Below are 27,730 nucleotides of genomic sequence, written 5' to 3' on the forward strand. Positions count from 1 at the left end.
TGGGCCCTCGTCCCGCCGCTTCCGGGGCCCCGCCGGCCGCAGCGGGCCGGGCCGGGCAAGGGGAGCGGCCCAGGCAGGGAACCGAGCCGCGATGAAGAAGCCGGACGGGAAGGTGGTGCTGCTGGGGGACATGAACGTGGGCAAGACCTCCCTGCTGCACCGCTACATGGAGCGGCGCTTCCAGGAGACGGTCAGCACCGTCGGCGGCGCCTTCTACCTGAAGCAGTGGGGGCCGTACAACATCTCCATCTGGGACACCGCGGGTGAGCGGGACCGCGGCGCGGGGCACGGGCGGGATGCGGCTCCGGCGCGGGGCTCCCGGCGTTTCCCGGCGGAGTGGGGCTCCCCGAAACCCGCGGGTGTTTGCTGCGGGCTGCCCCGCACCCTCCGTGCCTTGGGCTTTCTTTTCCCTAGTTCTGGCTCGGCCCTAGCGTAGGAGCTGCTGGTGGGAAAGGCTGCGGTGGGTGACCCGGCTCGGGACAGCTTGGCGGGCGGGAGATGGAGCCGTGAGCCCCGCCGTGCCCCGGAGGCGCCGGCAGCCCTGCCCCGCTGCTTATCGGCACTGCGGGGAAGTCGGAACCCTGAATCATCGGGTTTGGCGGTAGGGCAGAGTCTGACGAGACACGGGCCATAAGGGGCCTTAGAACGGCTCATCGCTGGTATTATTGGAATTGCTTTGCGAAATGTGGATGTACAGGAAGGACTGCGGTGCCTGGTTGCTTTCTTTTACCCGAGTAGACGGCTGCTAACTACAAGTTCAGCCAGGAGTCAGAGAGGCTGCAGCTCCTGTTCATCCCTTCTCGTTGTGTGCTGCTGAGTTTGGTATCAGCTGGTGTGACACTCGGCTTCCGAACGCGTGCCGCTCGCAGCCCTTCGGACGTGGCGTTCCCTCACCGCAGCTGGAACAAATTGGTGCACAAAGAGCGTGGGCTGCCCGCAGTTCGTGTCTGGGACAGCAGCGGGGGATTCTGCTCCATTCTTGTGACAGGCAGCATCTCCGGGATGCGGGACTGAGCGTGGGTTGCGGGTTGGAGGCCTGGGCTGGAGGAGGTGGAGAGCACGGGCTGGAGACGTGGTTTGTGGTATCAGTCATATGAATGCCTTGCTCTTGATTATTAAGGCAGGAAGCTCTCCTCTGTCGTGCAGGACCAGAGTGTCCTGCAAAATTAAATCAATGGACGGATGGACGGTCTTGCCTTTAAGTTGTTCTTTGCAAACATAATCTTGTTACTATATTTTTTTCCCCCATGCTTAGCTGGATTTTTGAAACTGGTTAGTGGCAACATGAAGAACATAGGTTATATGTCCTTGTGAAATTTGTGGAGCTGCAGCATCGTGCAATATTCCAGTTTCCTTTTGATGAAATTTGGGAGGGAAGTTCATTTGCTGTGTCACTTCATGTCACAATCTAGTTTAAAATGGCTTTTCCTGTGTCAGGAATTGAGAAGGAGGAGGAAGGGGAGAAATGAAACTGGCAAAAAGTTACACAGAAACTCTTTTGGGAAGTGTGGGGAGGAGGTGTTTCAGAGCTTTTTCTTGCACTTAGTAATCTGTTACTATTGTGAAAGCTCTCTACCAGTAGCTCTGTTTTAAATATACTTTCTGTATAATTTGCAGTATTTCTTTTAATCTACTTTAATTTTGGAATTGATATGTTTTACTATGGGGAGTCTCTTGAGGGCAGTTGCTGCTTGTTTCTAGTAAGCCAGACCCCCGCGGGTGATTAGCAGTGGGCTTTATTTCAACAGAAAAACTGTCTGTCTTGGTGAGATTGTTCCTTGGCAATTTCCATTACACCCTTCTATTTTTTTTTCAATCATACATAAGTCCCTCCAAGGCTCATCTGCTGGTTTTAGAGCCCTTTATTGTCATTCTTTTATTCTTATTGCAATGTTTTATTCTGTGTTAATTGAGGAATCAGTTTCCGGTTTTATGTGGAATCTGGAAAGCTGCAGAGTTGGAGTCTCCGTGTGTCAGGTGAAGCACCCAGGTGATATCTGTCTCAGGACAATGCAACTGTTCAGAGCTCAAGTCTTCCCCGGTGACACAATTCCCTCTGCACCGTGGAGCAGGGCCACTGCCAGTGCACAGCTGTGTGGCAGAAGTTCCTGCTGCTCAGCAGGACTTGTGGAGCAGAGTTGCTGAAGCTGTATTTGCAGAGCAACAGTTGAGAAGCGTTTGCTGTATAGTACCAGGGTGGCATAACACGTCTTCCTCATTCTTCTCTGTTGTTGCAGTGAGCACTGAGCCTGGCTGTCGCCTCTCGTGTTTCGGGGACAGGCAAGGGCTCTTGCACTGTTGACTTGTGCTCTTGCAGAATGATGGAAGTAAGTTGACAAAACTGGGCTAGACTGTTGGGCCTGTAGGTTTTTGTTTATTAACAGCTTCCATTAATCTTGGGAGAAGCAGAAGCTCCCAGGGCACATATGTGCTTTCTGCTGTCCTGGTGAAGAAGTAAAGGACCTTGTTGACACTGTAACTGGTGTTAAGTCACAAGGGGATTCAAAAGTCAGTGTTATTTGTTTATTATTTTTGTGTTGTGTGGACCTTAAGCTTTTGCTGGCCTCAATGTGTCTGGAGACCTTGGTTTGCACCTCTTATCTCTCTATGGTCTGGTCTCACTGTCTTATCTCTACCAGGTGGGTACCAAGTAAGCTTGGAATGTGTAGTAAGGAGAAGTTTAAAAATTAGCTCTTTTGTCTGTTTATTAACCTGATGTTGCTAACTACTGGATTCTTGTGTAGGGTTATCAAATACTGATACATTGCTATCTTTAATTATGTGTTTGTAGATATACAGAGAAATCCAGCAACAAACGATCATCCAGGAGATTTAAAATTCTTTAGCACAGCAATGACAAGAACATGGACCAAATTTTGCACCCGTCCCACCTATCTAAATGCTGAGTGCCAGCTCAGGATGTCTGTCTTAATACCTCAATAACACTTTATACAATGTATGATGATGTAGAAATATTGAAGATTTGGCCTAGAAAAATTTGGGTATGCATGGTAGTAGCTACTGTACTAGCTCAATATGTAATTAAACAAGTTAAACTGGAATAAATCTTCTTTTAAAGTTTTGTCCATTTATATTATATTTAGTGTGTGAATGTATGTTTATTTTTGTTGTTGCTTATTAATTTTGGGACTTCTCTCCACAGAAGTCGCCTGTGTTTTACTTGCAGCTCCCATTGTGTGGTTGTTTGTTTGCTATGGGGTTGGCATTTGGCTGTAACAATACAAGCTTCAATACACTGAAGCTTCATTCTTGTAATACAAAGTGATGTTTGTGCACGCTTAGACTTCAGTGATTGATGAGAATATCTGCAGTAGTGGTGATGGATCAAAAGTTAAGTATGCATGGTTACTAGTATTAGACAAGTTTAATTGGTGGTTCTCTGAGTTATTTAAAAATGTGTGTCATTTTCACTAATCACTCTGTTGATTTTGCATGACTTCCTGCTCTGAATTTAGAAAAATTTTGTTTTCCTAGGAAGAATTAAATTTCCTTACCACAGTGCTTAAAATGTGCATTTCTGTGTTATCTTTAATGAAATCACTGTGATCACCTGACCTATTCTACCAAGTTAGATTTGAAGTGTAAATCAGTTATTCTAGGGAGGACTCTCAGCTGTACATTCACACCCCTCCTTATCTTGGAAAAATCAGCTACTTAGTCTAGTCTAAATCTTTCATGTTCTTATCCACAATCCCCGTACAATGGGTGTGCAAAAGTTGTCAGACTTGATTTTTTTAAATGTAAATGCTCATGGCAAATAGTTCAACATTTCCCGTTTCCAATTTGATGATTATGAGAGAAGTTATTTGAAAGTTGCATTCAAGTCAAGGAAACAAATAAGCCACAGATGGAGGAATACTTGGGAGAAGTATCATATGCTTACCATGTTTCAAAGCTCTCCTTTTCCTGCTTTTGGCTGTTTCTCCATTGTCAGAGGCTTGGAAAGAGTCTTGTGTCTGACCTAGCATGGCTGCTGTTGTATTTGTGGTTGCTGCATAGAATTATTTACTTGTTATATTCTGATGCGACAAGTTACATTTGTTTGTTTTCTTTTTGGATTAGTTAATTCAAATGAACTAAAAAAAAAAAGAGCATTAACTGTACAAAAGAAGTAACTCTTCTAGCATTTTAAAGAACTAATTTGCTGGATAGAGGCCTAGTCTCTAAAGCATTTGCCTACATGCTTTGAGACCTTTGTACTATTTTTCTGAAGTAGTATTTTTCTGAAACAAGGAAAGTAAGCAACAACATCCACAAGAACTTCCTCCTGACACAAAATGATTGTGGGTCAGGATGCCAAAGCTATATGTATGTATTTCTGTGTGTGTATATACATGTGTGTGTGTGTATATGTTTTCTAGGCAGTGCTGACAGCAGCTGCAGGGTAAACTAAAACTTCTTGCTGGGTGCTGATGGCCTGTAGCTCAGAGCTAGTATTTTATGTCTGGCAGCACAAAACCTCCTGAAGTTTTGAGGGTCTTCGTCCTGTTCTACAATTAAACCTGGAATAATGATATTGCAGGAGTCTTTGGGATGTTCAGGCATGTTTTCTTATGCCTTGGTATTTCAAAAAGTAAAACTTTTTCTGCATGTTATATTTCAGTCTCTTTAAGTTGATATTTGTTCATCTGACAGATAAGTGGTTTCTTAACCCCAGCACCAAGGTTTCTTAATTATTAGTGGTCGTGTTCTGTGTTGCTGGTGTAGTATGAATGAATGATCAGTACTTTAGAAAGTTCACATCAGGGTCCTCTAGTTCAGTTTTAAGAGGCTGAGATTTGAACTTGCCAGCAGATATTCATGCAGCATTTTAATGGGGAAACATAAAGTTAACTTTATGGAAAGCAAGCTTTCCTTGTTTTCCTTCTCATCTTGAGCTACGGGTCAGCAAGGACTGACTTGATTTTTTAAATTCTGTGAATACTCAGCTATCGGTTCATATTTTTACATCTTCCACCCATTTACTTTTACCTGTGTGTGTGTGTATATATATATATTTAAACACTTGTCAGAGCTAGTATAGTTAGAGTCAAAGGAGATAAACATTGCCTAGAAAAGGCTCGTCTGTGCCTTGGGTCAGCTGCAGTGTATCTGCCTAGTGAGTGCTTACACCTCTTGTGACCGGTTTGCTGGTGTCTGATGTTAATCAGTGCTGGTGAGCACGTGTGAATTTCTCACAGCTTCTGATCTCTGGCTGCTGGGGTTTCATAGGCTGCATGCAGGCAAGCTGCCTGTGCTGAGCTCTCTCGGGCAAGGTGTGAATGTTTAGTTGGTAAAATGTGTTAGTTTCCCCTTAAAAAGGATTAGGTTCCTCTCTTGATTAATTAGCCTTTGAAGTTTTTGTGGGTTTGGTTTTGTTCTTTTTTTTTTAAAGAATTTATCTGTGTTGATGAACACTTCCCTTGTGCACACTGGGTCAAAGAATATCTTGAGCTGAAAGGGACCCATAAAGACCAAGGTCAATTCCCTTCTCCTTGCAGGTTTATTTAAAACTAAACCATTACACTATACAACCAAGAGAGACCTCCCTGAACTCTGACAGGCTTGGTGCTGTGGGGGGCCTGTTCCAGTGACTGACCACCCTCTCAGTGAAGAATCTTTTCCTAATGACCAATTTGAACTTCCCCTGATGCAGCTACACTCCATTTCTTGGTAAAGGCAGTGGTCCAGCTTGGTTCTCAAGGGAAATCTGATGTAGGGTGTGGCTCAGAATGTGAGATCAGCCCAGGAAGCTAGAACCAAACACTGCCCTGTGGGGTGAGCAGTATGCAAGTTGACAGTAGGTAGGGAGGAAACATGGTCCTCCATCATACTGAAACAGAACAAAGCAAAGGAGGATTTAGGTGACGCATTTCCTCACAAGTGAACACTACAGTAGCCGTTCTGTTTGATATTATTCTGGTTTTGACTTTGGGAAATAGAGGATTACAGCAGAAAAGAAGAAGCTGGGATGGTTGGGTAGATTTGTTGAAGCCGAAGAGGGCTCTGATGCATGTGCCTTTCTGCACCTGATGAAATTCTGGCAGCGGTTAGGGTTGGGTGTTGCTGAATGTGTAGTGAGGTATCTCTAGTCAAGGAGGTTTCTTGTTGGAAGGACATAGGGGATATCACCTCAAAAAGTGTCTTGGGCATCAGGGACCGTCAGTGAGCAAGGCTCCTGAGTGTATGTACCTGCACTCAACAGGTGAGAACTAAACAGCATCTAAGTTGGAAATTATGGAGAATAAAATCCCTCAAGTTTGTTGCTGGTGAGTCATAGCTTAGGGGCCAGTTACCGACAAGTCTTTGATTTTTAATTTTTAAAATAAATTTTTAAAATATTTTTATTTCCTCTCTGCCTTTGGGAAAATTATTTTGCAGAATATTACGTTGGCCTCAATTAGTTGTTCATGATTGCTGTATATAAAACAATGATCTATGAAGATCAGTGCTTCATACACATATAGTGTGGCTTCCTTGAGATTACTGTGTGTGGTTATAGGTTATATATTTGCATATTTTGAAAAGGAAACCATAAGAGTGGAAGTTCGAAGGGACAGAAATTCCTAAAGAGACTTTACTGTCAGTGAGCTCTGTATCTAAAGCCTCTGGAGCAGATTCAGTGGAAGAAATAAAAGTTTAAGCTTTAGACCATCCTTGAAAACATGGTTTTGTTGTTGTGAAACAATGTTCTGGATTACTTTTTTTTGTAATGAATGTTTCTTGAAAAGAGCAGAATAAGCTGGAAGGTGATGAAAAATATGAAGAAATAATGAACTGCCTGGGGAAAGACCTGGAGGAAGTTCTATTTTCTGTGTCCAGCTGTTGAAAATACAATGATACACAAGTAAAGTCAAAGGTAACAAATTCACTGCAGCTGAAAGTGCTTTTGTATGCAAATTAAATAAAAATATGGAAATACCTTGTCAGAGGGAATTGTGAAGAATACATATCAAAAAGAAACAGAAGACAAAAGTAACACAATTTATTCAGCTATAGCTAACACACTTTATTGAAAGCAGAATTTTATTTCTAATGTGTAATTTTAGTACTGACTTGCAGAGGCAAGCTAGTGGGGAGGTTATTGGCACCTCAAGAGTGCTTGATGCAGGCCAAGATAAATGTTGTGTGCAAACCTCTGTGCTCCCTTCTGTGTTCCAGCCCCCACGTTGCATGTGGTATTTAATGATAGTGTGCAAAGTGACTGAGCTGTTGTAGCCTAAGTGGGAAAGTCCTCATCTCTCCCTGAGTAGTATCAGTGACCTGAGATGTGTGCCTGGCTGAAGCTGTCCAGGATCATGCCAAGGCGTTGTGGCTCGACAAACTTGAGCAGCTTTGGTGTCCTCAAGAGGACTTGAGTTTGTTCAAGTTCTTGAACTGACTGATTATGCCTTTTTTTTTTTCAAAGTCACAGGTTCTAGGCTGGAGCAACATGGAGAATCTTCCGAATGAAGAGTTTGCACCTCTGGCATTACATTCTTCTTCCCTGGTTACTGAAGGAAGAGGTGTATTTTGCAGATGTGCGTCAAAATTGACTCAACAGCTGAAAGATTGGTTTAAATACTGTCTGCTTTGTGAGAGCACTGAAAATGTGTGAGGGAGGGAGGCATGAACACGGGAAATGGTTAGTAAAACAGTGTAAATGTAGTGGCAAAGTTGCTGACAAAAATTGTAGATATATGGAAATTCATCCTCCTAGTGGATCAGGATCTGGTAGGAGAGACTAGAAAATAAAGGTGTCCAAGAACTGGATTATTGGCTTCAGTTAAACTGATGTCCTAGAAGGTATATGCAAAGGCAAGGTGTTCTGGGCAAGAAAACAAGTCACTAATGCCCTGTTGCATTCTTTAGTTTGACTTTGTGAAATGTGTACCTGAGCTGTCTAAGAAACAACAGTTCTTTCAGTTTGAGTGTAAGGGGAATAGGATAGGATGGGATGGGCTGGGGAAGGCTTTTCCCAGTAGTTCTTCTGAGTAAATAGTGTTGCATAGAACAGCAGAATGCTTCATAAGCTGTAATGTAGAGATAAATGAATACAAGGAACACACATTGACTCAATTGTGTGTGTTTTTTTTAAATTGGGATACAGTCACATTCTGTAATGAAATGCAAACAGGTATTTAAAATTAGTATTGTTTGTCTAGGTGCCTGAACTTGGGCAGTCAGGGTTGTGGTGTCTTTCTGTTGACTATGCAATTTACTTTTGCTCTCTGTTGCAAGGAAGGGGACTGTGGATACTTAAAATATAATGTGGGGCAGGTAACTGGCTACTGGTTGTTTTACAGTTGCTACTTTGAGTGATCATGTTTGGTGTGTTTCTAATTTCACCTCAGTGCATGCACATGGTGACGCCAATATCAAAACCAGGGAAACTCACAACAACCTCTCAGTGCCTTGGCTGAGCTTCTCCTTATGCTCTATGGACTAGTTCAAGTATCTTTACTTCACACTGCAATCACATCTTAAATCGAGATGAATTGTTTCTTCACTGCAATTGCTGTCTCGTGTTGAAGCCACTTCCAAATGGCACAGTTTTACTGCCTGAACTGAAGGTACACATAGTAATCCCTCATCTGAGTCACATTTTGCTATTGCAAAATATCCAAACAAATAACCCTTGTTTGGGTCTCCATCTAGAAAAACGCTGACTCTGTGCTGGATACATTTGGAACCATTAAAAATTGTGGAATAGAAAGAATTTTTTTTTCCATGTCTGAATGATTTCCTTTTTTCCAGGGAAACACTGGGTACGACATCCAAGGGGTTGATCAAAAGGCATCAAAGTTCCTTTTCCTGTGCTTGATGAACTGTAATTTCATATTCAGTACCTGAAGATATGCCTAGGAAATGAGATTTCAGGTTGTGATTAAACTTAACTTATGCAAGTGTATTGGAGAGAGCAGACGTGGTCAAAGGAAGTGAGTGGGTTTTTGCTCTTAATTTGAATTCTTAGCATAAGTAATTTGCCATCCTACATCACAGGAGATTCAGGATAGCTTCATTTAGGGCAACCAACTCAATAAACATACAAGATTTCCACACCTGCCTGGGTGTGGAAAGAAACAAATTTAGAAGAGTGCTTATTAACATGGTTTTTGAAGGGAGATAGATCATCAGATGTGTTTGTGAATTTTCTAGAATATCTTTCCATCTCTTAGGAAGCAGATGAGAATTGAAGCTGGCTTTGCATGGGCCAAGAAGCCATTAATGGGAGATCCCTGCTGAGAGTCTGGAGACCTGTGTGAGCATTTGATGTAGATACTTCTCACTGTTCCCTCAGCCTTTCTTTTTCATTTTTCTATCCTCTGTTACATCATTTAGTATTCCTAACTCCTGTTTTTGTACTTCCGGAGATTCTTACAAAATACAGAGAAAATGTGTTGTCCGGCCATCCAACCACTTTTACATAGTTTAAAAATAATGGTCTTCAGTACAGTTGAAATAAAAGGACAAATTTTGATTTACATTCTCTAGCTGATGACTACTTGTGAGATTTTAGTCATATAAAATATTCAACCATATGTATTTAAATATGTGAGATTTTGTTGTTAAAGGCCTCAAAAATTCAGTTTCTGTTCGTCATAGTTGGATCTGTGATCTGAGCATATAAATCTGTTGTTCTTTTCTTAATTGTTGAACGTAGAAATAAGGATCTTATTAATGTTCTAGAGGGGTTTTTTTTGTTTCTTTTCCACCTATCATTTGCTCTCAAAATTCAGGTTCATTCAGAAAAGGGAGAAATTACCAGAATCTGTAGTGGCTTAGAGTTACAAAAATAAATGAAAGAAAAAGCTGTGTTGAGTCAGCATCTTCCAAGCCTCATAAAAAGGATCGTCAAATCTTGTGGTTTGCTGCAAGTGAGACTTAGGTGTTTTAAAACAAAACAAAAAAATCCCCTCTGGTATGATGACTGATTTTTTTTTTTTTTTTTTCCCTTCCTGATACAAGCTGTTGCTTTTTGAAAAACTAAATCTCTAATTTTCTGAAACTAAAAATGTCTCAAACTGGTCAACTCTTCCAACCCTTACCAGTATGATTACTTCTTATTTTTGTGGGACTGTAAGACTATCTTTGGGATATGAGTTTTGCCTTCTTCAGCAGATAGCTGTATGTATGACATTAGTATTGTTTCCCTTATCTCCCTTCCTCTTCTAGTGTTTTTTGACCCTTTCCACATTGTCCTTTTTGGCTTCTTTTTTCATTTCAAGTCCGAGAACCGCAGTGGAAGTGGAATAGTTGGGGTCTATCTTCTCTTTGAGTGTCAGGACACTTTGTGACCTAGAGAAACTGCCCTAATTATGAAAGAAAAAGATACAGTGCAAGCAAATCAGTAAGCAGTTCCCTTTCTGTAAATAGCTTCCCCTCTTGGCATGAGGGTTGAATGGGCAGACACTGGACAGTGGTAACATTGCTCTTTGTGGCTTATTTTGTTTAGGAAGCTCAGAACTGAGTTGTTTATGATTTTTAGTGCTGCTCCCTTTGTACCAGGTTGGAGAACGATAATGAGATGAGGTTATGTACCATGCCTCTTGTCTGATTACAGTTTCTTTAATTCTCAATTAATGCTCCTAAACTGTGGCTATTACATATGCTTTTAAGTGTGTAGGCAGAGAAGCTGGAAGTAGAATTAAAAGGGAGAAGTAGTGCTGGAAATATAAAGGCAATTTGTTTATCTTAGTTAGCATAAGCTCTGAAAACGCAAGTCACGTGTCGTGTGATAAAATTATCTTAATGATTTGAACAAGTTTTAAATACATTCTCGTAAAACCCAGGTAGCAGCACGGTGTCTGGCACAGTCTCCCACTTCTCATACTTGCTGAAGGCTGCCCACTGGATACCCAGAACTGCCTCCTGCTTTTGATAAAGAGCAGCTATTTAGAAGCATCCAGTGAAGAAGATTTCAGCAGAATAGAAACTGATGGTAGCTAGTAAGGAATAGAAGCAGCTATAATTTTCTTCACGGTTAGCTATGCATGAATTCATTGCTTGTGTTCTTGGTTGAGAACCTGCCTATAAATCATTGAAAACATTGAAACAAATCACAATCAGTGAGGTTAATTTTATGTCCCAAGTTATTAATATGAATTTCTCTTCAAAAAAATAAAACAGTAGACTTTTAAATTCAGTCTGCAGGATCCATGGCCTTTATTTCTACATATTTAGCAAGGTTTAAATATTTTGCAAATTGCTAGTGAAAGCTGGTTTGAAGTTAAACTTGGACAAATCAGGAGCTCACATACAGGTATCTACTGTGCCTCAGTTCCATTTCACCAAAAGGTGATTTAACCTTAAATAAGAGGCACTTGACAAGTAACTGCTGGGACAGACCAGCTGGGGGTCCCTGCTATCGATCTGATAACCAGAACTTTCTGAAGCATTTTGGACAACTGTGTTACTTGCTATGTGTGCAAGAATCATTCCTCACTGTTGAAACATGTGACACAAAAGGTCACTTCTTACAAAACAGCCTCCCAGCTCTGTAATGTGTTTTAGTGAAACCTGGACTCTGTTTTCTGGAATGTGAATGTTGTGATTTGTAGATGCCTTTCCTTCCCCCTCCTCACCTAATAATAGTGATCAGTGATGAATACCAGCCTTTAGCTGCTCTCTTGCGCTAACTTCAGTTTTGTAAAAGCTAGGACTCAGAAGTGCTTCTACTTCTCTTCTTCCTGTCCTCTACTCCTAATCAACATGGAAACATATTAGTAAGATAAAAAAATTATGGAAATAGTGCTTGAGGTGCTGCCTGCATATGAGCCCAGCAGTGAATTTTGTCTTGAAAAGGAAGTGTGGCCAATATGCTTGGGTCCCTCTCTGCACTGCAGTGCCCCTGCATGTACTGAATAAAGCTGGGCTGCAGCCGTGGGAGAAGAGAATGGTCTCTGGCTGTGTGGTAGGGTTGGAAGGTGCATTCCCATGACTCTGTGACCTTTCAGACTGATTACTAAAGGCTAAAAACCTCTTGCTTCCGTTGGCCCAATGCTGTGGTAGAAACAGGCTGGAGATCCCTGAAACTGTCTAAATACTGAACTTCGTGCAGGCTCTTAAAAGCCTCTGGCTGGTGTCCTGGGATGGCCCTGAAGTGGGGCACTGAGGGGTAGGGCTGGGTTCTGTTGCTGCTGCTAGTGCTTTTTAAATATTAATGGAAAGAATTATCATGAAAGTGGTGCTGATGGAAAATAGGCACTGCCACAGCTAATGCTCTTGTACAAGAATTGAGAATGGTTTGGATTGAAAAACATCTTAGAGGTCATCTAATTCCAACTCCCCTGTCATGGACAGGAATACCACCCACTTGATGAGCCTACTCATGGCCCCATCCAGCTTGTTCTTGAACACTTCCAGGGATGGAGCACCTACAGCCTCTCTGGGCAACAAGCTCTGAAGCTCTCCTGTGGGTGTGTGGAAGAAAGCTAACTCACTGTGTTACTGTGTGTGACTCCTATTGGGTGGATGTGCCAAAAAGAGTTTACAGCTGCTTCATAGTTTGGCCTCCTATACATGGGAGGAAGGGAAATGACTGACAGCCAGGAGGCAGAAATACATATATTGGGGTTAAAGTTACAATATGGAAAAAGCAGAATGTTTCTAAAAAAGTAGACCATTTAATTTTATTTATGGTTGGATACAAAATTTAATCCAAAGAGGGTCTGCAATGAGTAACAATAAACTCTTCTTGTCGTCTCTAAAATGTCAGTTCCCTTAACTTAATTAGGATGTTTATTAAGTTTATGGTGTTTCCTTGTTCAAAAAATGGTGTGGTACATTGTACTGATTGACTTGGTATGTATGTAGTTTACCCTTCCCATGGGGAATTTTGATTTTAGTAAAAGAGATTGTAAAGTGCTAAGGCTATGGCAAAGTATCCAATGAGGAAGTTAAAAAACCTAACTCAGCTTAAAACAGGAATAAAGAATGAAGAAAAACAGGAAGAATTTCTTGTCTGTGAGGTAGTGGTCAGACTCTGACTTAACAATTCTTTACTGAGAGCTGGTAGGAATGCTGACAAGTGGTAGGATTTCAGAGTGCTTATTGAGATATGTTTAGGAGGGCAATCTTAACTAAGCTCCAAGCAGCCTCCTGCTTACCCTGCCCCACTGGATGGGGGTGAGAAATGAGGGGGTAAAAGTGTGAAAAATTGTGGGTTAAAACAATAACAGTTTAGTGGGTAAAGCAAAAGTTTTGTGTGCCAGCAAAGCAAAATGAGGAATCCATTCCTCATTTCTCATTGGTAGGCACTTCAGCCATCTCCAGGGGAGCTGGGCCCCATCATGTGTAATGTTGACTTGGGAAGACAAGTGCCATCACTCTGAGCATCACTCACTTCTTACTCCTTTCCCCCAGCTTTATCTGCTAATCATGACACCATATGGCATGGGATATCCCTCCAGTTAGTTGGGTCCAGCTGTCCTGGCTGCATCCCAATTTCTTGTGCACCCCTGACCCCCTTGCTGGTTGGGTGGTGCCACAGAATCAAATAGGTTGGAGAGGATCTCTGAGATAAAGTCCAACCTTTAAACACCACCATGTCAGTCACCCCATGATGCTCAGTGCCACGTCCAGTCTTTCCTAAAACACCTCCATGGACAGCCCATTCCAATATCTAATGACCCTTTCTGTGAAGAGATTAGTCCTTAATGTCCAACCTAAATCTCCCCTGGTGCAGCTGAAGTCTATGTCCTCTTGTCCTGTTGCTGGTTACCCGTGAGAGGAGGCTGACCCCCACCTGGCCACACCCTCCTTTCGGGTGATTGCAGAGGGTAATAAGGTCCTGCTGAGCCTCCTGTTCTCCAGGCTGAACACCCAGCTCCCCCAGCCTCTCCCCATGGGATGTGCGCTGTTGACCAGCACTCCCAGGTCCTTTCCTGCTGGGACCTTTCCCAGCCCTCTGTCCCCAGCCCGTGCTGCTCCCTGGGCTTGTTGGTGCCAAGTGCAGGACCCGGTGCAGGGTCTTGTTGAACCCTGTGCCACTGGCCTCTCCCCATTGATCCAGCATGTCCAGGTCCCTTGGCCAAACCTTCCCCCGCTCCAGCAGATCGACACAACTTGGTATTTTCTGTGAACTGATGGTGATAGATTCAATCAAGTGCAGGTAAGCTACATTGTCTTTCAGCACATAGGGGTGGCCTGCTTGTGCATGTTCAAGATTTCTTTCTTAAGGTACATATTGGTTAAAGAAGGTATTATTTATTAATTAAAGTTAAAATATGTATTGAAGTATATGAGAAGCAGGAAATTTTCTAGTATTGTGCAAGTGCTGCTCAGCAATAGTTAAAATATCCTTGTGTTATCTGTGTGGTTTCCCAAATCATCAGCACAAATCCCAAGCCACAGCCCCATACTGGGTACTGTGAAGAAAATTGACTCTGCCCCAGCCAAACCAGCACACCAAGCTAACCTGCCAGTTCCTTGTTAAGCAATATAAAACATCCAGTAAGTGTGGAGTGCCCTCCTGACCCTGAAGTGCCAGTCAAACCACGCTGGAGTACACCTGGCCATGCATTCCTGCCTGAGCTGAAGATCTACTCAGTTTGAAGAGCAAGCTTTGGGAGGGAGCGTGGGCTTTGGTCTCCTTTGAGTGACTCTGAAGTTAAGGACCTGGCAAAACCCTCTGCTTGGAAATTGTGTAGGGAAGTGGGCTCATCTGCAGTGCCTTTACCCCTGTGTAAATGAAGGGAAAAAGTATCAGTTTTCAGGTACTGCAAAGAAAAAACAGCTGGTTTTAGAACTCACCCTGTGGAAAAAGAATTGTTTTCTGTAGAAGGTACTTTTCTTTGAGGAGATGAATTGGTGTTTCAGCAGGTGTTAAAGCTGAAAAGCTTCTCCCACAGTTCAGAAGTGAGTCTCACCTAGGTCAGGTTGTACAGCCCTGTCCTGTCACTGGCCTCTCTGTTGTTCTCTGCTGTGCAATATTTAACCGTCAAGCTCTGCTGCTGCAGTTAAGTGTTCAGTGATACTGCTTCCTGCAGAACTCTTCCAAAGTAAATCCAAGGGTTTTTCCCCTCCCCTTATGATTTCTTTCAAATCATATTTTCCCTAAGGGAAGCTACCAAATGGCCACTTCTTTCTAAGCAGCAGTTTCAGCTTTTCTTTTAGACGCATAGTTTCACAAGAATTTTACATCAGTGCTTTTTACTTATGCTGACTTAAACTTCTAGTTTCATTATTGCATTCCTGCTCTGATTTCAGTAGAGGCATATTAGGAACTTCTTAAATTTAGCTTAATTAGCTCGATTTAGCACCCTGCCACATTTTCAGTAGACGTGGTGTTGATGCTAGATTTCACCTGGAGTGCTGGTGGAGCATTTGCTCATAGACAGGATGGCAATGTCCCATCAATCTGCCTTGCCTTTGTTTCTTTGGTCAGATAGCAGTGTTGAGATAAAAATCTCCCTTCACAGCTGTGAGATTTTAGAGAGAAACAGTTAAAAATTGCTGTCATTTTTTCCCTTTGTGTTGAAGGTGCACTTTGGTACACTTGCTGGTCTGGCATTCTAAGATTATTTCTTTCATCTTTTACAAGGCACTGCCCTTCCAGGCAGCTGAAAACACATGAAGTGCTTGAACCTTCTGGGGTTATCTCCTTTTCCAAGAAATGAACACCGTACATCAAGAGAACTGAATAAAATGAATGGTTTGAAGAAAGTAAATCCAGCTAGCTAAATGTGAAAGTTATTAAGGATTGTAAAGGTAGCAGTGGAATCTTTAACTACAAATAGGGTTTTTTATTTATGTGGGTCTAGCCAAAGTTTTTGTTGGCAAAAACATGTTATGTAGTGTGGTCAGGAGGTTTTCTCTGTGTCTCTGTGTGCTGCTTTGTATTGCTAGACATAATATGGTGAAGTTTAAAACTTTGGATAGAAAGCATATTTGTGTTTTTATGAAATGTGATAGCTTTGGATAGAAAGCATACTGGTGTTTCTATGGGAATGTCTATTTTGAAATTGAAATTTTTGTGAGTTTAGGAGCTCAGTCTTAATTATTAGAATGGTAAGTTCTGATTTATTCTTGGCAGCAAGAAAAAGAATTTTGCATTTATGCAGCAGAACAAATTGCAGGTGTTTTTTGTGCTGAAACTTGTGGGCTAAATCTTGTAAATAAAGGAGAAGCAGTATCAGAGAAGATTCCTATTATATAGGCACTGTGCAGCTGAAGACGTTGCTGATTATACAAACCCTAAATATGTTAGTCCAAATACACTGTGTTTATAAGTTTCTTTATAAAAATACAATTACAGCTAGAAATATACAGACTAAACAAATGTATAAAGCTGCAAATGAAGAGAGACTAATGTTAAGGGGTGCTGGCTACAGGTGAAGCTAAATTCATTGGGCAGCGGTGTGTTTGGCACGGTCCATTGAGTTGGTAGCAAATGGCAAACCAAACTCTTGGTACCTTGTGCTGTCCCAGAACCTAGGAGCTGTTCTGGAAAGTACAAGTGCAGGGAGAGGTAAAAGTTGTCAAGAATTTAAGTACTTCAGTGAGATTCTTTTTACATTCTTGGTAATAAAATAATATGGAAAGATGGGAGAAAGGCCCTATGGGTAGGGTTTGTAGTTTAGAGAAATATGCCAAAGAGTCTGAGTGAAAACTATTCACTTCTCTGACCTGACAAGAAGGAGGTTAAGTCATAGGGGAATACCTTTTTGGAGGAATGTGGACTTTTTCTGGGGTTTGGGGAATGTCGTGTTTCTTAGATTGGTGTTTGAGGGAGGTGTGTTTGTATTTTGAACAGATTACTTTGTGAAGCTAAAAATATATCAGAACTCAGAATCTGAAAACTGAACTCCAACAAACTAATTGGTGGGATACTAACTTCCCTTTCTTTAGATATCTTATAGAATACAAATTCCTTCTAGGTCACAAGACAAGAACTGAGTGAAATTCTATCATCTTTATTATGCAGGAGGTAAAACTTGCATGAAGATTACACTTGGTCTCTGATCATGTTCTGTATATTTTTTTTCTTCCCTTTTTTATTTTCTCCCATAAACTTGATTTCCTCCTCTCATTGAGTGTGTCTGACAGGTCTGTCATTGGGAACCAGAAATGCAAGCCTTCACTACCATTATGGAATGAAAATTGACAAACTACTCTTCAGGTCTGGATTTCAAAAGTTTCTTGGAATATTTAAAATAATCCATGATCGAATGACACAGGATTTGACAAGATGACTGAGGAATGTTTATTATATTTGAGCAGTGGGTGAGAAGGCTTCATCTGTGGTAATCATCATTTTTGGATACCTCTGGAACTCAGAATGCTCTGCAGGATATAACTGATTGGCACCTGTGTAAGGCATCTGCTTTTAGTTTAGCTGCCTTTAGAAAATTAGGCTTTTACTTCAAAGCAGATTTGTCCATAAACTATCACACTGTTAACTGTCAAAAAAACCAGGAAATTTTTACCCATGTTTCAGTTGTTGTTTCTTTGGAGATAGGCTGTGAATTAAGGCTACGCACATCAGAAAAAGATTGTGACTAATTTTATTTTGGAGCTTCTATCAGACATGCCTAGATTGATAATCTTCTTGGAGAATATGAAATAAAACTAATCTGTAGAAAAGAATTCCCATTATTTTCTGTTTTGCAATTCTTTTTCAATAGGGGTTTGTGTGTGCCTTTTGTGAAGAAAAACAACCCATCTTCTTCAGATAATGCTCAGATGATCCTGTAAATCATTAACCACATCTTGCAGAGTTTGACATGTGATGTGCAGCACACCACGCTGACATTCTTGCATAACTTCTCAGTGTGCTATTTGTCCTAACAATAAAAGACCCATTTAAGTGAACTTCTTTGGAAGAATTGTTTTATGTGAATTGTGCCAAAGTATCACTTTTGGAATGTTAATTGAATTGATGTTCTAATAAAAATTAGAGTTGGTTAAAACTGCTTGACCTACTGGTATACTTCGAGTTTGACAAGGAAAGGGTTTTCTTTGAAAGGTCAGGGACATAAAGGACATTTTTCTCCCAACAAATCAGGGCTTTCTTTAGTGGATTGCCTATAATCATTCTGGGGTGTATGGCAAAAAAGAAAACAGGAAACACTGCCAAAATGGAATGATGAGCACTTTTTACTTGTGAGAACTATAAAGAGAAGCACATAATAATAGTTGGTGCTGTCATTTATTTTAGGCAGTTGAGATGGGAATTGCCGCTGCATACAAATCTTAAGGGCAGGTGTCAAGATGGTGGGGCCGGACTTTTCAGTAATGCCTAGTGACAGGAAAAGGGACAGAAGGCACAAATCAAAACACAGGAAGTGTAATCTAAATATTAGGAAAGACTTCTGTAGTTTGTGTGTGATAGAGCACTGGAACAGGCTGTCCAGGGAGGTTTTGGATCCTCTTTATCTGGAAATGTTCTAAAACCTACCTGGAATTATCTTGTGCAACCTGCTCTAGGCAAACCTGCTTTAGCAGGGAGGTTGGACTAGATGATTTCCAGAGGTCCCTTCCAACCCCAACCATCCTGGGATTTGTGTAACTTTCCTTTTGGAAATGCTCTAAACAAGCAATAAGCTTGCATCTGTAAAGAAATATAAACAGCGTTACTTTTAGCAAAATTATTAATTCTTTTTAAGGGAAGACTTCCCTTTCAGGAAAAGAGAAGGTGAAGTGGGTAGAATTTTAGTGCAAAATCTTCTATATATTTTGTATTTGTTGATCTTGCTGAAACATGTCCTTCAAATCTTATTTATGGCATATTAGTTAGCTTTATTTTAGTAGTTACACTTTAAGGGGAGAGGAAAGAAGTAGGCTGAAAGCAATCTGCATAAAGCTTTTTTCATTAAATGTATTACTATTATGTATGAAGTACAGTGGAATTTCCATTTTCAGTAAGTAATCACCATTTTTCTTTGAGATCCCTTCTAGTGATTCTTTTTGTTTATACTTACTCTGAATTAATTCCTTTCGCAGACACACTGATTGTGGTGGGGTTTTAATTTGTGTAGAAATGCGATTTGTGCTTTTGGTACCCTTAGATAAAGCAGAGGAAGAGTGAGCTGCATTTCTTAATGAACATAGTAGATATTGGTGTAGACTAGTCTTCTAGGGGATAGTTGGCTTCTCTTGGCAGAATCTTAATAGCACATTTAGATGTCCAAAAGGATGTTGGCTTTGTTATGTAAAGGAATGGAAATAAAGGATGAGTTTTATTTTTTCCCTTGCATATTATATTAGAGACAGAATCCCTGGTAAAAGACCTTGATGCTTAGTAATGCTTTTAATTTCATCCAGCTTTTCCTGCAACCTGTTGTAGATTTTCCTCTTATTCCATGGAGAATATATTAATATCTCTTGAGTATTCCTGCATAAGTTTGTTTCTGAAGAGAAAAGGTAAGATTTGTGCTCTCTTAAAAAATGTGTTTAAGAATTAGCCCTTTCTCACAGGCCTTCACTTATCTCTGTGTATTTTTCCTTGATGTTTATTTCTGTCATAATTTAGATCTCCTAGTAACAGAGTTTACATATCTTTTTGGATGTATTTTATCCCAGACACTATTGGATCACTGATGGTAGTTTAGTAGTCTTCTAAAAAAAAAAAAAAAATCCCTTTAATATTTTTATGTAGAAGGGTACAGCCTAATCTCTCAGGATAAAAGTCATACTGAACCATAGCTCATAAATTCTGGATAACAGTGCCAAGGCATTTCCTGTTTTATCGAAACTTTGTCTGCTTCCAGTAAGATGACTAGTTGGATTTTCGTGAGTAATTTTATCTGCTTGTCCAGACAAAAATCAGATGTATTAAACTGAATTTTTAATATTGGATAAAATTCTGTTCTATAGACTGCCAGTAGATTGTATGAAATTTCAGAATGTGAATTCAGGGGGGACTAGTTTATTGTGACATAATGTAATGCCACCTCCAGATCAGGAAAATAATGTTGCATTCCTCCTGTAAAACAGCACACTGCAGTCTCAAGATCTACCTTTTATTCAAATGTCATGGAGGTAAAGGTATTAGGTAAAGCATCTTCTGCTTCACTGCTTACAGTTCATAAAGCTTTCTCATCTGTGGCAGTCAGCTCAAATACATCGTTGACTCCTCTGAATCTGGGACTTGCCTCCATTGGGATATTATGATCTTTTTTATGGGAAGAGATTTGTAGCACTTGGAACTAATGTCCAGAGTATATTTGCCTTCCTGAGCACCAGCCTCCAGGGGAGGAGAAGCAGCTCATGCAGTATATTTCCTTTATCTATATAAAAGCAGCAGTATAAATACCTAAATGCTGTCAGGCTTGGCTCTTTGCTTTGGATCTAAGCTTGTGTATAACCTCTGTGCTAAGGACTCTGTGTGTGTGTGTGTAAATTGGTAGGAAGAAGGAATCATGTGCAACAAGAATGGTGCTTTTACATGTTCTTGTGCTTTAAATCAGAGTGAAAAGAAAAATGTTATGAAGACTGAAGCTGTGTTGTTTCTATTTATTTTTCAAGCGTTTTTAAAATAACTTCCATTTTCTAAGACAAGACCTGAGGGTGCTTAAGTAATTAATAGAAAATGATTGTGCAGTGTGCAAGTTCTAGTCTTTCTAGTCACTGATTTTGTGTCCAAGTGGCACATTTGTGTTAGTGGAAATGTGATATTTCTAGTACATTAATTAAAGCTGACTGGAGGACAGGGCTCAGTTTGATCATGATTTCTTGTCTTGCTAAAGTGAGAAGTGAATGATTGCTTCTGGTTCGTATAGTTGTTTTCTCACACTGAGCTGCTGTTTTGCAGAAGGAGATTTAGAAAACTAGAATAATTCATGTTTGTAGAGTGGGAATGTTTGCAGGGTCTTGGCAATTTCAGACTCCTTCAGAACTCAACGTATTTGCTCATTAAGTAAGACTTGCACAGATTTAAGGGAAGAGATGGTTTCTTTCAGAAATTTAAGTCTTCTATTACGAGGTAAAGATTCTTGAATTAACAATTCAGAATAAATTGTGTTTAGAAGTGGAGTAAGCATATCTGAATTGTATATTACTTTGAGCCCACTTTCTTGACTGTTTTTTATGTTTTCTCTTTGGAGAACTGTATTAAAGAATTTTCCTTTGTTCATTGTTCAGTTAACCCATGTGGTTGTTATTTTCTTCCATGTGTAGCTCTTTCTACTTTAATACATGCAGCTAAAGCCCTTTGGGTATTAAGATCACTACTCTCCTATGTTTGTTATATTCTGCTTTGGCCACGACATACATATCTAATTTTAATAACTTAAATAGAAGCTGCTAAAATAGGGCACAGTTCATGCCTTGAATGTTGATTCATATCTAAGTAATGAGTATAAACAAAATAAACGTCATCTTGTTTTTTTTAGCAGAGCTGACATCTGTTGAATTCTGAAACTTCAACGTATGTGTCTCCTGCAATGCAGCTTTGTGAATGTATAGTACTGGGTGATGGTGGATCTTAAATGAATTTTAATTGTTTTTGTGGTTGGTGGTTGTTTTTTTCTGGGGAGGGCTAGGGTGTGTTGTGGGGGAGTTTTTTGTTTGCTTGGATTTGTTGGTTCAATTATTTAGTTTCTCTCCCTCTCAGATTTTCATTCCATGGGGAACTTTGTCTTGAAGAAAAACCAAATGCTGGCATTTTTCTGGCAGATCAGGAAATCATGTATTCAGACAACTCCTGGACATGTAGAAATTGGACTCTCTGGTGCTTTGTGGCTCGTGTTTCCACTAATTTCTACTTAGTCCTCCTTGTTGATCCTCTGGGATGGAGAGCTTTATTTTTATCCCCCAGTAACCACAGGTGTAGTCCAGTTCTTAACACAGTTCCTGACTTCAAGGGAAATATGATAAAGCCTCCTACAAGAAATAAATACCAATCTTGAACAAGTTAATGAAGAACTCTGACTTCATCACTGTCAAAACTTGACAACCTGACTCATATGTGGGCAGGAGAATTTTCCTGAAACCTTTAGGGACCTTTACTGTTTGTTCTTTGGTAGTCATTACATACGTTGGTGTATGTGCACGAATAGAAATCTCAGTTCCTAGCAAAATTATTTCCCCTGATGTCCTTTAAAGGGTCACAACTTTACTGCCTTGTCTGTGAACAGAAAGAAATGTTGTTCCCTTTTCAAAATGGATCTTTGTCTACTCTCGTGATCGTGAGGATGTTCCTGCTGAGGTAACTCAAGAGCATAAGGGTCACCCTTTGAACCTTCATCTACTGCAGCTGAAACCTCAAAGCTCATTTATTTCTAATACTGGTTTCTGTGTTGTGTAATGGGTGTCATACTTTTTCTTTTCTTTCCTCTTCTAGCTACCTCCCTAGGGTACAGTTCCTGTCCCTCTCTGTGCACACTCAAGTTCAGACTCCTGTAAAGCAGAAAAAGAATCTGAAAGGCAAAACCTAGCAGATACCTTGTATTTCTGTTAATCCCTCTCTACTAGTACTGTGCAAATCCTGGTTTATACACTGAGCACTTCCTGGACAATTCTGTGATCTTGTGCAATTTTAATGTAATTTAATGTAACATGCCTCTGTAGCCCACCTTTGTGTACTTTTCCCCATTATGTATTTACCTTAGGAACCGAGTTATGCTGCTACTCAGACTGTGTTATCAGAGTAGAAGCAGTACTTTTTTCGTGCTTTATTGAAGCCCTTTTTAACTCTTCAGTATTTGTTGTTCAATATTTATTAGCCTCCAGACTGAAAGTAACAACCCGTTTTGGATTCTTGTGCGTACTCAGCACTGAGAGATTTAAAACTTCTTCCGATAGAAGTTTTCTTGAAATGGTGTGTCTGTGTGAAGTTGTGCCACTTCAGAAGTTGTGGTGAAAGCCTTTGAAGAGGTGGTAGGTAAGGAGCATTCAAATCTGGCATCTGCTCTCATAAACATCCACAGCAACTTCATGGGCTGCTTTGGACATCACCCTCAGGGGCTGTGGGCAAGCAGAGAGCTCCAAGAACAACACTGAGGTGCTGCTGTTGTCAGTGAATCCCACATCTGAGAAGTGATTGGGATGCTTGGATGGGCTGTCCCATCCAGAGAAAGCATTCACAGGGGCTGCTGCCTTCCAGCTGAGAGGTCAAAGTGCTGTAGGAGTCCTTAAGTTCAAGTCTTAGTACACTTTAAATTTAGTCTTGCTTATTTGTCAAGCCAACCTCTCTTGCAAGGTCTGCTTTTCCCTTCTTTCTTTGTTAGGTTCATTACAAACTTTATGGTGCTGAGGTCCTTTTGGCTCAAAACTCTTTGATTTGTTTATGGCAACCACCGCAGTACTTTGAAAATGCTCATTGCTTGTGCTGCCTGTGAGTGTCTGAAGTCTCCAACAGGACTTTGTATGCTCGATGGAAGACCTTCTGGAAAGCTAATGGTGCTGCAGATACAGCTGTAGGGTTGTTGAACTGCTCTAAACGTGGCAAAATACAAAGATGAAAAGAAAATTAAAATTAGTTTTTGGTTCCTTGGTTTTCAGAATTTTCCCTGATGTTGTGCCTTTGTGGTTGATTTGGTGGTTCTCGCAATTCCTTTGACTGCAAATTATTTAATTGTTCTGTCACTCTTCTGTTACCTTTATTTTTTTGAAAAGGCAAAATTGTTTAATTGCTGGATTCAGGCCTTACCATTTAATTTAACTAATTGTTTTTAAAAATATATGTTTGGAGCAGGACCAGGTGGGTCCAGAGTTAAAAATAACTGGCTATAAGAAGGGGATGGCTGTTCTCGTGCAGTGAGTTTTTCATCCTAATGTCTGATGCTATTTTGCCTGACACCTTGAAGACAGATATTAGTTGAAATACTTTGTGTAGTTTTGGGGTTTTTTTTCCATAATTAGAGTTGTTCCAGCCCTTAAGTGTCCGAAGTGGTCTGTACAAGGAAACTGCTGCAAACTCCACTCTTGTGGAGTTTTTTTTTGCATGTTGATTGTGTTGTGAGGGTGAGCAAAGGAGACTATCCATAATTCCTTTGACACAATTAGTCCCTTATGCAAGGTAAATTCTTATTGTTTCTTTCCCCCTTTCAACAGTATACTACTTGTAGAAGTAGTCAGTTGGTAGTTGCCATGTAAAAGTGTCATGTTTTATATTGTGCTTTATATTATATATTGTGCAAGATTAGATTAGCATATAAATGCCATTAAACAAGTAATAGTATTGTTCTAGTGCTTGGTTGCTGTAGCAAACTATTCTGGGGGCTGCGTTTTATGGCTTAGGCATCTGAAATGGGAGAGCAGAGGGAGATACATGTTCCATTGTGATTTACAGACCACAGTATAATCGGGGTTTGTGTGAGAACAAAATCAGTCACGGTGCAAACTTTTATTGAAAAATTGGGGACATTAAAAAACCCTGTTGTAGTGCATCTGAAGTGCAACTTTAGCATGAGATTGGTGGAAAAAAGCATAAAAGGACTGACCTCCTCACTCCCCTGTATCCCAGTCTCCCTTGCCCTTACTCAATGTACCTAAACAAGGGTATAGCTATTCTTTTATTTTTAAACCTCCTTTTTTCTAACCTCCTAGATAATAAGTTAAAAATTTTCTTTGGCTGAGGGAAAGCAAATCAGAGGTTATACAAAATTACACCGGAACAAATTTCCATAAACTTTGCCTAATGATTTTCTGGATGCTGTTCACTGAACTTTTGACCTTTGCAATGTTATCTAACTGCTATTAGCAATTTTTCACTTTGAGGAAAGTCTTTAAAATACACGTGTTTTTGATGTGAAATCCTCATTTTCTGTGTGACAAGAAAGTAACTGAGGAACAGCTATTTGTTTTTTTCTCAGCATTAGGCCTGAATTTATAGACATCTGTTTCTACCCTTTTTTTCAATCATCCACCATTCTGAGAGATCCCACAATTTTTCCTCATCCAAATGTTTCACATGCTTGTGAGCATTCCCACCAGCTTGCTTTTACCCCTCTTTCTGTGCCTTTCCAAATCTGTTTCTCTGGGAATTACCAGAGTTTCACTCAGTGTTAAAAGTGCAATGAGATTTCGATTTCATGTTCTAGCTTGAGGTTTCCCAGATCTATTTTACTGATAGCGATGAGCCCTTTGTCTCTCTTCTGGCAGCTGTGGAGTACAGTCCTGATGATTGTTGAAGGACTTAGTGTAGTGACTGTTCTGTTCCCAACTGGAGGTAGATTCTGGTTTCCTTTTGCAGTGTGTGTGTTCATGTGCAGATGTGTTTTCCCAATGTGTGCTGACCTGCATTTTTCAGCATTAATTTCTTGTGATTTTCATGTTCCATGGTCATTTACAAGGATTTCATGATGAATCACTGATGATGATGAAATAGCTCATGGTGGTCAGTAGCTTTGTGCAGAAGATGGATGTAACCAGATCTCTTCCAGATTTTCTATAAGTGAAGGCTCTGTGCAAAAAGATTGTATGAAAAGAGGTGGGAAATGTTGATTTTTAAACATTCATAAGTGTGTAGTTGACTTTTTTTCTCTTTTTAATTTTTTTATTTTTTTCTTTGTTCAGTCACACTTACGTAGTGACCTAAAGCTGACTCTGATGGCTGGTTGAAATCCAGTGTGTTTTGGCTTTTTCTTGATACAGTTTTGGATAGTAAAACAAACAGCATATTCTACAGGTAACAAGTATCTGGGCAGTAGCGGTTCTCAATAGGAAGGAAAGCACAGTTTGTCTTCTGCCTCATTTCCCTTAGTCCTGTTGCAACTACTGAAGAACACTGTTTTATTCCCAGGATTTAAAGAAGAGTCAATTTTGTCTTCCAAGAAATTAAGTTCAAGGACACCATCAAAGTTTAACTGGATGTACTCAGAGATAGTGCCTGAACGAAGAGAAAGAAATGTTTTATCTGTTGGTTATTGAGTCAGGGTAGATTTCTCTTAGAATATATTAGTATTTTCTGTATGTTGTGTGTTTAGCATTCTAAAAAAATGTGTGAAAACTGGTTGTGGGACAGATGCATATCACTACAGGCTGGATACCAGAAGAGAATTTTCCTGTAAAGCCAATGCATTTGAGAACTGTGGGCATGTAACATCAGACTATACAGCTTACAAAATCCTTCAAAGCTAGGAACAAGTGGATTGATGATTTTGATACAGATTTCTGGACTAGATGTACTTGAAAATGCATGCTGGATTTATAGGAGCAATGAATTCCAGCAGAACTTGAAACAGTAGAACTTTTTTGTTTGTAAATGGTGAAGTAGATGGATGGGCCATCTGTGGGTGCAAGCAGGGTTGTAGTTAATGTGATGTAAATCAGCTAGCATGCGATATATCAAAAAAAGAAACCAGTTTTTTTTTTTCTCTCTGCAAGTATGAATGCTGCATGAGCTTCCTCATGCAGAAAGAAAAACCTCTTCCTCTTCCAGAAAGAAAAACCTGAAAATGCTACAAATAACACATTTTTACCTTCACTGCTTCATCCAGACTTGTGAAATTGGTTTAAAAGTCCTTAAACTCTCTTACTTGGTTAATAATGTGTTTTCCAGCACTCTGACATTTGTTGTGTTTAAACCTTTGCCAGGACGGGAGCAGTTCCACGGCCTTGGGTCCATGTACTGCAGAGGAGCGGCGGCTGTGATCCTCACGTACGACGTGAACAGCCTCCAAAGCCTGACAGAGCTGGAAGAGAGATTCTTGGCACTGACAGACAGTGCAAGTGCTGACTGCATTTTTGCTATTGTTGGAAATAAAGTTGACCTCAGCGAGGACTGTACTTCACCACCGGATGAAAATAGACCTGGTGCCAGCTGTGGCTCAAAGGTGCGAAAACAGGTCCGTGCAGAGGATGCAATTGCACTCTATAAAAAGATACTGAAATACAAAATGCTAGATGAGAAGGATGTTCCAGCAGCTGAGAAAATGTGTTTTGAGACCAGTGCAAAGACAGGATACAAGGTGGACTACCTCTTTGAAACTGTGTTTGACATGGTAGTCCCAATAATTGTACGGCAGAAGGCTGAGGGGCCATCACAAACTGTAGACATCACGGACTACAAGCCAGCCAAAAGGACAAAATCAGGTTGTTGTGCCTGAACCATGTTGTGACATAGAAAAGGGGAGGGATTTTTCACTCCAGCTAAATGAGGAGTAAGAACTGCTTGCAGTTGACCAGAAAGAAAAGTCAAGGAATAAATAGACTAAAATGGTGTATGCAAAGAAAAATAAAAAAACAACAAACAAATAAAACCCCAAATAACTCTTGTGACCATTAAAGGCTTCTGGGAAGCTCTGTGTATAAAAAAATGGGAATATGAGTGAAAACGGAGTAAGACTTGCCAGTTTCCATGGGCTCTGAAGACAAATGGCGTTATTACAATGGATAGTGACAATCATTTGGACAGATTGGAAAGATTCTGATTTTTAGTGATTTACCATTTTGTGTTGCATGTAAAAGATCTGTTTGTGTACTCTTGAAAACTTTCATATGATGATCTTCTTTTCCCTTATGATTCTAACTTTGGAAGATTGAACACATGGTACTTTTTTATTCTTAAGGAAAAAAGAAAATCCAAGTATATTTATATTTGTATCTAATAAATCAATTGCAATCTTTTTATGTCAGACATGACATACAATTCAGAAGCTGAACTATTAAAATCATTGTGGATATGTACTGTTCATTTGGAGACTTTATTAATGAAAATTCTTCTTCCATAGTGGGCTTGTGTTAACAAGCAGTATCCCAGCTCTTACTGTTCTAATTGCAAGTTGCAGGAGGAAGTTTTTTACTTTCCTTCCATTTTTCTCTTGTAATTCTTTTTAATATAGGTGAGTTTTGGGGAAGAAATCAA

General features: G+C 40.2%; 1 protein-coding gene across 1 annotated transcript; it reads left to right on the top strand.

The window, feature by feature from the left end:
* On the top strand, positions 1–27,730 carry RAB20 (RAB20, member RAS oncogene family). Its single transcript, XM_033086239.1, has 2 exons — positions 1–263; positions 26,461–27,730. Exons 1-2 carry the CDS (start codon positions 92–94, stop codon positions 26,970–26,972), a joined length of 684 nt encoding a protein of 227 aa, XP_032942130.1. The 5' UTR covers positions 1–91; the 3' UTR covers positions 26,973–27,730.

Source organism: Catharus ustulatus, chromosome 2 (genome assembly GCF_009819885.2).
Source record: "Catharus ustulatus isolate bCatUst1 chromosome 2, bCatUst1.pri.v2, whole genome shotgun sequence".
NCBI classification, from domain to species: domain Eukaryota; kingdom Metazoa; phylum Chordata; class Aves; order Passeriformes; family Turdidae; genus Catharus; species Catharus ustulatus.